The following is an 11,591-nucleotide window of genomic DNA, read 5'->3' as shown; positions in this document are numbered from 1 at the left end:
CAAGGTGGTGCTTCAAGAGTGCTCAAGCAGAAAGACTCTGGTCTTAGCTGAGTGCGCTTCCTGGCGCTGAGGCGGAGTCGTTCGCTGTTGCTTGCATTCAAATAAGCATCACGCTTTTGCGCGAAGTGGAGCCGTGATGGCCGCTTGGGAAAGCCACTAGTCCTACAGGCTACAGCCGTTGTTGCAGCCCCAGCCGTGATCCGAGAGGCATGTCGCGCCAGTGAACATAGCGAGGCACATCGAATGCAGCAAAATACGTGCTCACAACGGGTAACTGCAGGATGCACAATCCGTTGTGTTCCTGAAGCAGGCAGGATTCGGTACGCAAGACTCTGAGGAAATGAAGGTGATTTCGACTGCTGGTGAGACGGAGAAGAATTCTGCATCTGCGTTTTCGCTCGATTAATTCAGGCTTCAGCTGAGACGTAGGGCCCCTACTCGCATGCGGATCTTCTGCAGAACGACGTATGGCTTGCCGGCGTGTGGGAGCGATAGGCAGATGGCTGCTTCATGGCACTCGCGTGCAGCAGGGTGTTGTTTGACAGTGCCAATCATGTTGTGGTGATGGAACCGACATGTCCGGAGAAGAAGTTGGAGACCCGTTCAGCGCGATAGATGTCGAAAAGAACGTTAATTCTCCTATCCAGCCAGCAACAGCAGTGCATCTATACAGTACAGATGGCCTTTACCAGGATCAGGCCTCACAAAGGAGAGGGTAAGCGTGAAAGGCGCGTGATTGTTCGAAATGATATCCAATGTGCGAGATATTTGCCTGTCTTGGAGAGCTTCGCCTGATCTTGTGTCGCTTCTTCGCAATGCTTGCTGTGCGCTGGTGTTGGCATGGTCTAGAGCAGCATCCGTCGCACAATCGGCATGGAACTGCTGTTGCGTGTCGGCGACATTCGCATTCAAGAATCAAGGAAGGATCCCGGCAATACCGCATTCGACAGTGACTCTGCAAAAACGGCGGTGAAGAAGCCTATCGAATCCGCTTTGATCAGTGCATGCTGAACTTGGGGGCGAGTCGCGCACACACTTCGCTCTGGAAGGCAGTTGTTGCGGTGAAGGAACAGGAGAACCTTGAACTTGGAAGTGCCAGTATAGCGCGTTGGCACATCGGAGTGAAAGTGCAGGGAATAGCCCCTGTTCCGCCGCACTGCCGCCCAAGGTTAGGAGCCTTCCGGCACCACTAATTGCAGTGATCTATACCAATTTGAGATGTCGCTGCCGAGGCTAATAAGGGAGGCTTGGCTATCAGTATCCACTATAGCCCTTGCCGACTAGCTAGCTTCAAATTACGTATAGACACTATCTAGGGCATAAAGACACCGTCTTTTAGTAGATTTAATAATATATTATTTATAAGCTTTTTGTAATATTAAAGAAAGGAAGAAGGAGTGATTTAGAAGTAAGCTAAAGGTCGTTATATAATTAGGAGTAGGTCTACGCTAGATTAAAGTATTCGAGAGTATAATTATAAAGGAGGTATAAAGAAGCGGTCGGCGATAAATAGGTGCTTTCGGTAGTAGATATATATATAGAGTCCCCTATTAAATAGTTAGCTTCTCTCTCGTTCTCTTATAATACCGTACGCTTACTCCGACGAGTAGTACGCGTAATATAGCTGCCGAAGAGGTTATTCTAGCGCTATTTATACTCGAGGTACGCTACCTCTTCGTAACTAACGATATACTAACCTTCTAGAGGTATACCGTCTACTAGACTAGCGCCGTCTAGTATTACTTAAAGCCCTCGAGCAAGGCGAGGAATATAGAGCCTAGTTAAACCTACTTTCCGACCTTACTAGTAACCGCGGAAGTCTAATACCTTCTATAATGCCCTTAGTCCGTTTAGTTAGTTTAATACTAGCCTTTAAACTAGCACTATTGCCTTATCGATCTAGATTACCTTTGTTGCCGCCGGCTCTATCGTAGGGTCGTCGTCGACTACTAACTATTAATCTACTTGCCCGATTTGCTCCCTATTATGTCTACTACCGCGATCGTACCCTATCGACTCTACCGCCGGTTTATAACCGTCCGCCGGAGTATAATAAATCGGAAATGCAGCTAGAAGAATAGCGGCAACTTAAAGACTAACTAAGAGGCTAAATACGTCGTATTAATATTAAAGTTATCGATTTAACTAAAGAAGAGTCTCGATCTTTAGATAATAACTTAGCCTTAGTTCGGATTACCCCGCGTACCCGGCGATTCCTATTAGACCGGAGTTAAAGCTCCGAGGGCTTAGTAACGTTATTTAATACCTCTAGTTCCTCGACCGAGAATTTATCTTAATCGATATAATCTACTAATTTATTGCACCTAATACTGCCTGCTATACTACTCGCAAATCGGCCTTCTAGACAGTTAACACTGCTATTACTCGCATCCCTTATTTTTAGGGATCTAGGTCTATTACTAACCTACGAAATCGCGACCTAATAAACTACCGAGTAGCGAATTCTCCGCCGAGCCGTCCTTCTATATAAACTACGTACTACTATTAAACAACTCTACCGTATAGTAAAATAGCCTCTTCTTCGGATCTTAGAATAGTCTCGGCGAGCGCTCTCGACTATTTATAAGGTTATAAATGAGCTATTTATACTATACCGTTATAGAGAGCGCCTAGGAATCGATAGCGAGGATTTAGTCTATATTCGAGAGCTTATACTTTACTATCTACTAACACTTCGAAGAGGCCGCAGGCTCTATATACTCGTATAGGAGCGCTAAATACTCTAATTTATTACTTAGAATGCTATTACTCGGCGAATAACTTATCGAGAAGTCCGTAACGCCCTCGGTTTAACGTATAGTCTATTAATAATCTCTCGAATCTATAGAAGGTACGGCTACCGCCGTTACGTCGCTCGCCCTCGTCCTTTCTATAACGACCGCACTCGACGATTAAGGCTCGAATAGGCTATCTTCTATATTAACTAGATACTCTCTAACTAGGCTAATGTCCTTTAGAGTAACGAGTATACTGTCCGTAATAGCTTATACGAGAGAGTCTTCGTTACTTGCCGCCGTACTAAGCGCAACTAAGACGTATATTTAAGGCCTCGCTTCTAACGCCTTCTATACTAAATAATATAGGGCTATATAAGCGGCATAAGAGGCAAAGGACTATTGTTGCTATAGAATACAAAGGACTAGGGCAATATTAATAGGCTAAATTATTCTTCGAAGGTCCTTCCTATCGTTTAGGAAGAGATATCGAAGATAAATAGTCTAATCGCTAGCTAATAACACCCTCTTAGATACAAGCCTACCTTAAACTAAAGAACCGCACTCTTCTAATAAGACTCGGCTCTAGTATATATAGCGGAATATATAGTCTATTAGCTATAGGCTCGCCGCATTCTTCTTATAGACAACTAGCCGCCTTCTTTACCTAATTTGAACCTAATTAAGAACCTCTAGCGCTATCTTAAATAGGCGATTAAGCGCCGAAGAGACAGACTAACTAGTCGTGCCCTTAGCCTCGCTATTGTCGAAGAATACTATAAGATTTCTATAGAATAGGTCTAATAATAGGTTAATAGTATACTAGCTCGTTGCTAAGTAGTTATTAATGCCGACGGTAGATAGACAGCGTAGTAAATAGTATATTAGATAGCGCCTTCTTAGTTGTCTATAGTCTATAGTACTTAGTCTTTAAACCTGCCTTCTATACGGCTCTTAAAACACCCTCTTTCTTAACTATAATCGTTACTACCTCTAGCTAGAAGACTAAAGTTCCTAGCAATCGTACTAATTGGCCTTTAATACTAGCCGCTACTATACTTTATATAGTAAGCGGTGCCGCTAAGCAAGGGCGTAGACACCCTAGAACGTATTAGCGCACTTTTACTCCGATATGCTAATGCGCTATATATGTTATGTAGGTAGTAGGCACTAGGTAGGTACCTAGGTAGCAGGTAGGCCGAGGCGATCATAACGTTGTTAATTAAGCGCTTTAATCAAATATTCGTTTTCAGCTTCATGGAGGGTCGGACTTTGAGCTCACAAGCTCCGATGGCATCTACGTAGCTTCACGTGCTACGCAAGAGCTCTTGCGCGTGCACAACATTCACTCCCGTCTCGCCATCTTCATTACCTTGATCAGTTTGTCTCACTTGTTACGCCCTCAGTAGATCCGAGTCGCCCTTGCCTCTAGAGCAAGCTCGCAGCTTCCACCTGCAGCGCCGCAAAAATGGTAAGTACATTCCAGCTTCGTCATCGCTTGCAACCATAACCTCTAACATACACCTCCTAGGCGTTCTACAACTTCGACGATTCCGACCCGATGATGATGTATCGCCAAGCCATGGCTCGCGGCGGTCGCCCTCGACGCTTCGACGAATACTATCGCTGCTATCCGATCGCCATGATGCCAGGACCTGAGCGACCAGCAGCAAATCATGGCGGCAAAATGTTCCTACCAGCCTCAGCACTCGACAAGCTCACGCAACTCCACATCACATATCCTATGCTCTTCGAAATCGGCACGAAAGACAAGAATACCCACGCCGGTGTGCTCGAGTTCACGGCAGAGGAGGGGAGGGTCTACCTACCATATTGGATCATGACGGTGCTGGGTCTCGAACCTGGTGACCTGATTCAGTGCAAGAGTACCGATCTGCCGCCTGGGAATTTCATCAAGCTCCAACCTCAAGATGTCAACTTTCTAGATATCACAGACCCGAAAGCAGTGCTCGAGCAAGCATTCCGGAATTTCAGCTGTTTGACGCAGGGTGATGTCTTCACTTTCGAGTACAACAACACAGTCTACGAGATTGCGGTGCTGGAAGTGAAGCCGCAAGGCGACAAGAAGGCAATCAGTGTACAGGAGACAGATCTCGAGGTCGATTTCGCAGCGCCAGTGGGATATCAAGAACCCGTGAAGGGAAGCGGTACGAGCACACCTCGAAGCGTAGGATCGATGATGGCGGGCAAGGGCGGTCTCATGCACTCAGAAGGATCTATGGCACAAGCGATCAACTACAATAGCATCAAGCCCGACTCAGATGCCGCAGCGAAGGGACACGCGAAAGCCGCATCCGCCTTTTCCGGCGCAGGTCAGCGACTCGTCGCGAAGAAGGGCAAGGGCGCAGCTGCCACACCCGCGAGTACACCTGGCACCAACACACCAATACCCGGACAGGGAGGATCCGTCAATATTCCAGGCCTCGCGCCAAAGACTAAGACGCGCATGAATGGTCCTCAGCCGCTACGATTACCGCCAGGCAAGCTCTTCTTCGGTTACGAAATCAAGCCGCTCAAGTCGAAAGAGCAGCAGGCTGAGGAGGAAGCGAGCAAGAAGCAGAACTTCAGTGGTGAGGGTCAAAGTTTGCGGGCCAAGAAGAAATGAAGTTGCGCGTCGCACCCACGAGAAAGATTTAGATTGACACGATTTCATGACCTTGGACCTGAGCATAGCGCGGCGTTTGGAAGTATGGTAGACAGCATAGACCGGCACCATGCGCTGGGGAGGCTGGAATGGATATGCATACAGCGGTAGTGAAAACATCGCTCAACCTGGAGAGAACTCGTTGATATCCCATGAATATTCGCACGCTTGAAAAAGGCGTGTTTGATGATTCGAATCCTTCTCAGCCCCCATACATTTCTCATCTCCACGACCCAAGCTGACCTGATCCTTGCGCGCATGCATGCATGAAAATACAACCATGGTCCGCATCCCCATTTGACAGCCTCTAATGCAGGAACTATTGTTCGTTCCTTCCCTCTTGCATTGCCACCTCATACATACCGGTACATACCACCTCCACAAGCCGAGCGTAAGCAGGCAGAACCAGCTACACACATGTTTTAAGGAAGGCTGATGCGTTGGTAAAACTATTGTTTCTGTTTCTTGCTCGCAGGACCTTGTTCTGCATCCTCCTCATCATCAGAAACCTCAGCATAAATCGTCTTCGGCTGCGTCGTTTTCCAAGCATTCGTAAACAGCGGGTCTTTCTCAGCTTTCTCAGCATATTTGAGTAAAGCTTCTCTCGGGTCTTCATCTCGAAGGCTAGAAAGTGGGATTTGTGATTTCACGTATTCTTCATCGGGGTTGTTTTTTGCGAAGGGGGTTGTTGCGGGTTGATGGGGTCTTCGAGGATCTCGAGATCTTCCGGATGCGGTGAGACCGACTGTGGGATGGCGAGAGGCGAAAGAGGCGGTGTTGGGGAGGGCGCCGCCGGGGGTGATGATTGCGTCGCCGGATATGCCTTGAGAGAGGTCGGTGGTGAAGTTTGGGTCGTCGTCGATGTGTCTGCGTTTCGGAGCGCGGGACATGACGGTTTTGGCTCCGTTGGAGGATGTGTTGGGGTTGTAGAGGATGTGGGTTTCTGAGTTTGCTGAGCCGGTGATGATTTGATTGAGCTTTGCATGCCAGAGGACTGTGATCAGAGGGCTGCCGGGAGTGACTGGCGTGACGAGCTCGGGCTTCAATGTGCCTGGGTTGAGAATGTGAAGTTTGCCATCGACAGAGCCTGTTAAGATGCTGGTCGAAGTTGGTGAGAAGCGGATGTTGCTTGTTGGGTATTGAGAAGATGTAGATGCGTGTGTAATGCTCGTCACTGGAGTCTTGAACTTGCGAGTGTCCCAAAGCTTGATTGTATCGTCTCCTCCGCGGGTCACGACCATACGGCCGGCAGAGTCGATATCCAGCCCGCTCGTCCAGGTGTTCGGTGTATGAGCATCTCTCACTTCTGCTGCCGGCCGTGCGAACGGTCCTTCGCCGCTCCACATTACAAGACTGCCGTCCAGCGCGGCAGACACCAACACATTGTTGCCGCCTTGTACTGGCGAGCCCCAAACTACGCTTGTCATTCGTGTCCGCCCCGCAGAACCTGCTGCTCTTGATTTGTGCATAATCACTTCTTTCTGCTGTCTCGGGTTGTTGATGTCCCATATTCGCAATGTGCTGTCTGTGCCTGCTGTTACACATAGATTTCGATCGGTCGGATGCCAGCATCCTGTCGTGACTTCACTAATATGTCCTTTGGTATTGTGCATATCTCGCAGATACATATCGCCTTTCACGAACTCGCATATCGTCTCGCCATCTCTGCCCAGCACTTTTGCTTGCGGTAATGCTGTTGCTACCAGCACATGCCCAGCTGAAAGCGGATTGAAGACTACCTGATTCACGGGATGTGTCTCCACCGTAGCAGAACTCTTCGTTGCATTGGGATCAACGGATTTGAAAGCGCGAATCGTAGTCGGAGTCATGGATGCGAAATCGTGGAATTTGAGAGTGCAGTCCATGGAACCTGTTATCAGTCGACCACCCGATGGATCAAGCGTTGCAGCTGTTACGGCTCTTTCATGTGTCTTGATGACCATCTCGTGTGATACTGGGTACTCATCATCGTCGTCATCGTCGTCGTCGTCGTCCGAGTCTTCCTCCTTTTGTGATCCATCCTCGCCTTGCCTTGTCGCTGGTTGAGCAGGGCGCTTGCTCAGATCAATCTGCTTCTGGACATTTGCTTCCCGCGACTGCTTGCCAAACGTTGCAGTGCCCAAGAACTTCTGGAGCTCCTCGTCCTGCTCGATCTCTGGCTCCTGGTCGTCCATTTTGCTGTAGATGTGTTGCGAAGCTGCGGAAAGCGCAGGGAGCGCAAAGAGATTTCGCACTTACGAGTGAGTCTCATGAAGTTCTACACAGCCCGGCCACGCTATCGTAAGCGACTTTGCACATGGAATAGTCGTTGGCGCAGGACGAACTGGCGATGTTCTTCGCCGTTGTGAGAGAAATGGTCAGCAAATAAGCCCTGCAGTCTTGATTGCCAAAATTCGTTGTACTGAACTCACTTCTTCGGCTCAACTCAGCCTTCCCAATTCTCATCGTATTTCATCGTCAACATTGCAACCCCGAGGATTTCTGGGTCTTCAATTGGCCATATTGAGATCAGACTGATGCATTTTTGCAGCTGCCTCGGCCTCCTACTGCCTTCTCTCCTCATCGCTCATGACTGTGCTCTCAGACCGGGTTTCGCGCAATGCCAGCCCTCAAGAGTGGTTCCATATCCTGAAAGATGTTGGACTGTGATGCAAAAGGCCTTGAATACCTCGCGCTGAATTATCGTCAAGACAAGCTACTTTTCCAAGGCAGACTGTAAACCTCATTCCACTTCTTTTGGCACACTGGAAGCTCTTTGCAGAAGTGTAGGCAACGAGTTTCCGCCTGAGCTTGGGCTGTACTTGAAGGGAATGATATATGAACGCATCAGCCCTACGTGGAAGGGTGCAGAGACAGCTCGATGCCTGAAGCTGGCAATGCTGCTTAACGCGAGCGCGTGGCGTCATGAAGAAGACACACTGCTCTACAAGATCGTTTTGGATCTTGAAATCTTCGATCCTGCGTTCATATCGAACATGGGGATCCAATTTGTCGATGACGCAAAATTACAGAACATCAAGAGAGTGGTTGAATCGAGCTGCGAAGGGCTCCTCGCCGTAAACGACGGCGCTGTGGACTTCACTCACCGCACAGTGTACGACTTTCTCCTTACATCTGAAATGCAAGAACTTGTGGACGTGAGCGTTCCAGGATGGATGACTCGCCCTACCTTCATCGGTCACCTACTTCTCGCTCGCTGCAGAACAGTCTACGGTACCCCAGAAGAGTTAGCATACCCTAAGCAGCATGAACTCACCTATGGAGTCTTCGGATTCCTGGAAAAGGCCTCGCCAGACAATGTGTGCAACGAGACGTCGGCCCTTGAGCTTGCCGTCTTCGATTTAGACCGCAAGATTCCTCTCCCGCAGATCACCTTTAATGTGAGAGATTACCGGCCGTTTCGGCGGTCATCACACTGGATGCTGGGCACAATCATGAGGAAATTGATGAAGTGCAATCTCTATGAGTACGTAAAACACACCGCCTCAGTCCAGCCACAGCTTTCAGGTCATCTATATCAGATTTTCACACTGGATCCAGGCAGATTTCCGACTGCACCACTTCTGTTGTGCAAGAAATGATCTCTTTCTTGGCGTGTCATGGTCTTGACATTCGCATCTTGGCTATATCATGGCGCAGCTATCTCTACCACCACAGTGGACAAATGTCACACCCGGATCAGGATCGCATTACTCGCCTCTTGCTCGAAAGTGGCGTCGATTATTATCAACTGTTTGATGGATGGTCTAATCGAACGCACCCACATCCAGATCCTGCAGCGATCGAGCTCACACATCAACGGCGAATAGAAACCCGAGCCGAAACCTGGCCGCAGATTCACGACGATAATGGGAATTTATATCATCTAGTTTGGTGTCCGTGTTGTTTGAGGGAACACTGTATTTCACGTCCAAAAGATGAAGTCCCTCACACCCTGCCAATCCGACAAGATGCAAGCCTGTACAAATCTAAGAATTTTGTGGTTTTGGGGCGCTGTAAGGTCTGGGAGCTCTAGTTGGCGTGTATGACAACTGGGCCTATATAATCCAAGCCTTGAGGCTAAGTGTACATGTACAATCGCAACATCAAGCCTCTATCTGTCATGATCCCTTTGATATAGTCCAGTGCCGCAGCCATCACATATCTTAGTATGTTGTATTACAGAGCACGACTGGCGCATATTCCAGATCCTGTCTTCAGCCTCATGTAACTGCCACCAGAATCGCTTCTGTGCACCGCGAAACCGAGACCACAAGTCTCCTCTGCTCCACATCAGACGAGCAGCGGCTTTGAACTGCATGTGCAGAGCTCATCATCGGGCAAGAGGAAGAGAGCGCGAGAGCTGAAACCATATATTCCTGATACATGCCCCGATCATGAAATCTGCCCAATCTTACCTTTATATGCACAGTTGTTTCAATTCCATCGCAACTTGTCAATTCAACATCTTCCGTAAGGCTCGCGATGCCTCACCAAAACATTCTGTCTCTTATCCTCCCAAGTTTCTGTTCGTAGCAATCTTGAATAAAGCCGCGTTGCTCGTGTCACTGTGATGAGAGGATATGCCAAGTACGTGAGAGGATGTAGTAGAACACGCGAAATGCAACGGAATCGAAACACAGCCGCTCCGAATGGGTGAATTCTGATTCTCATTTCAGCTTGTATCTCAAGCGCATGATCGCAGCAATGCTACTGAAGCGCCAGCCGCGTGTTCTCCCTGGTGAAGCGCTTAGCCTGTCACCAGCATCTCCCGCTCCCCCATGCCATGCTGTCAATCCCATCTTGACTTTGATGGCCCAGCCGAGAGCTGAATGTATCGAGGAGTGGTTTCTTCCACGAAAGAGCTTTGGTGTGATGTGTGCTGTACCAAAGTCGGTCCACCTGCCCAACGAGCTCGGTCAAGCAATAACCCTCACGGCTCTCCATGCTAAATCGCAGTCGCCAGTGGACCTTGGAGGCGAGAAGGGCGTGTCGGAAAGAAGAAGCTGCGGAAGAAGTGGACGGCGAACTCGAGGTAGTATCTCCACCCAACTTGTGGGACTTCGTCGTCTCGGTCTTCGGGGTCGTGATCCATGGCAGCGGTTCGGATGCTGTTGGCTTGCTTGCGTAGTGTTTGAAGGGGTGATCACGAGAGTTGTCCTTCGTCGTGTTGATGTTCGGAGTTTGACAATCGTGATGCTCTCATGAACAGCGAGCTTGGCGCTGGGCACACGAGCACGGACTGTCAAAGGCGGCGAAGCTAATCGAACAGCAAACAGCCAAACTTCTTTGCAGGTTCCAAAAAAGATTGTCAACCACAGAAGCATCTCCACGCTTCCAATGCAAGTGGAGATTGTTGCCAGTGTCCATATCAAACATCTGGATCATTCCACATAATTGCCTGTCGTTGTAGTGGCGTGTTGTTGACCAATTCGAACCCGCAACCAGCTAAAAAGCCAAGCCGAAGAGGCAGAAGCAGAAACCAGACACAAATCAGCGCAGAAGCTTCTCAATGACTGCAAAAAGTCTACTGCAATCAAACCGATTGAAGCTCTCGTTCTTTGACGTTTCAAAAAAAAGATAGAAGTCAGGTTGTATGACTAAGCTCTCGTTCCTTTGACGGATCGAAAAAAAAAAATAGAAGCCAGAGTGTTTACGTGATAATCTGGTCGATGTTAGCAGGTTGTCTATGGGTAAACGACGAAGGCTGCGGCAACGGCAGCGGCAGCAGGCCCCAATGAAGCAGTGTGAGCCACGGAGGATGGGATCTCTCTTACTTCATTGGGTGTCAGCTTCTGAAAACTCATAATACATAATACTCAATCTCAAATCCAGGAACGCCGTTTTCCCTCACACATCTAGATCTTTCGTTCCAGGGCCAGTATGGATTTCGTGGTGGTTGGAAATTTTAGAGGACAGCCTATGCATCTTCCGCATCCACTTCTTTAGGCCGTCAACGTGGTGTGTGGTGTGTAATCGGAGGTAGGGCTTGCTTGGTGTGTCGCTCATAGTGCTGGATGTACGCTGCGGAGAGCTTCGGAGATGGTTTGAACTTCAACGAGCTCCAACTCCAGCAACACCACAATGCATCCACGATAAGCTGAGCACAATGCAGCTGAGCTTCTGCGAAGAGATGCTGGCCTCGATTCTCATCACTTGTGCGGCACCGGACACGCTTGCTGCGCCATTCGCAGCATCGCAAGGCCGTACGT

General features: G+C 48.8%; 5 protein-coding genes across 5 annotated transcripts; 3 read left to right on the top strand and 2 right to left on the bottom strand.

Annotated features, from left to right (window-relative positions):
- Nucleotides 1-615: 615 nt before the first annotated feature.
- MYCFIDRAFT_175865 (uncharacterized protein) lies at nt 616-1,270 on the top strand (the record flags this gene model as incomplete). Its single annotated transcript, XM_007929523.1, has 7 exons — nt 616-659; nt 693-732; nt 765-824; nt 850-969; nt 1,002-1,127; nt 1,174-1,198; nt 1,242-1,270. 7 exons carry the CDS (start codon nt 616-618, stop codon nt 1,268-1,270), a joined length of 444 nt encoding a protein of 147 aa, XP_007927714.1.
- Nucleotides 1,271-4,203: 2,933 nt separating this feature from the next.
- On the top strand, nt 4,204-5,361 carry MYCFIDRAFT_197475 (uncharacterized protein; the record flags this gene model as incomplete). The annotated part of the gene is made up of 2 exons (XM_007929522.1): nt 4,204-4,206; nt 4,267-5,361. The coding sequence occupies 2 exons, from the start codon at nt 4,204-4,206 to the stop codon at nt 5,359-5,361; spliced, it is 1,098 nt and encodes a 365-aa protein (XP_007927713.1).
- Nucleotides 5,362-5,849: 488 nt separating this feature from the next.
- On the bottom strand, nt 5,850-7,574 carry MYCFIDRAFT_82254 (uncharacterized protein; the record flags this gene model as incomplete). The annotated part of the gene is made up of 1 exon (XM_007929465.1): nt 5,850-7,574. The coding sequence occupies one exon, from the start codon at nt 7,572-7,574 to the stop codon at nt 5,850-5,852; it is 1,725 nt and encodes a 574-aa protein (XP_007927656.1).
- A 425-nt stretch (nt 7,575-7,999) lies between these two features.
- Nucleotides 8,000-9,428, top strand: MYCFIDRAFT_175861 (uncharacterized protein; the record flags this gene model as incomplete). Its single annotated transcript, XM_007929521.1, has 5 exons — nt 8,000-8,015; nt 8,058-8,084; nt 8,113-8,851; nt 8,890-9,360; nt 9,401-9,428. 5 exons carry the CDS (start codon nt 8,000-8,002, stop codon nt 9,426-9,428), a joined length of 1,281 nt encoding a protein of 426 aa, XP_007927712.1.
- A 31-nt stretch (nt 9,429-9,459) lies between these two features.
- MYCFIDRAFT_175860 (uncharacterized protein) lies at nt 9,460-11,576 on the bottom strand (the record flags this gene model as incomplete). The annotated part of the gene is made up of 20 exons (XM_007929520.1): nt 9,460-9,544; nt 9,570-9,625; nt 9,654-9,831; nt 9,880-9,905; nt 9,949-10,065; nt 10,094-10,113; nt 10,142-10,207; nt 10,238-10,244; nt 10,282-10,385; nt 10,428-10,539; nt 10,569-10,639; nt 10,665-10,827; nt 10,863-10,887; nt 10,922-11,155; nt 11,183-11,197; nt 11,234-11,299; nt 11,338-11,367; nt 11,403-11,447; nt 11,474-11,527; nt 11,554-11,576. 20 exons carry the CDS (start codon nt 11,574-11,576, stop codon nt 9,460-9,462), a joined length of 1,497 nt encoding a protein of 498 aa, XP_007927711.1.
- Nucleotides 11,577-11,591: the final 15 nt, after the last annotated feature.

Source organism: Pseudocercospora fijiensis, assembly GCF_000340215.1.
Source record: "Pseudocercospora fijiensis CIRAD86 unplaced genomic scaffold MYCFIscaffold_5, whole genome shotgun sequence".
In the NCBI taxonomy this organism is placed as follows: Eukaryota; Fungi; Ascomycota; class Dothideomycetes; order Mycosphaerellales; family Mycosphaerellaceae; genus Pseudocercospora; species Pseudocercospora fijiensis.
This window is presented reverse-complemented; position numbering and strand designations above follow the sequence as displayed.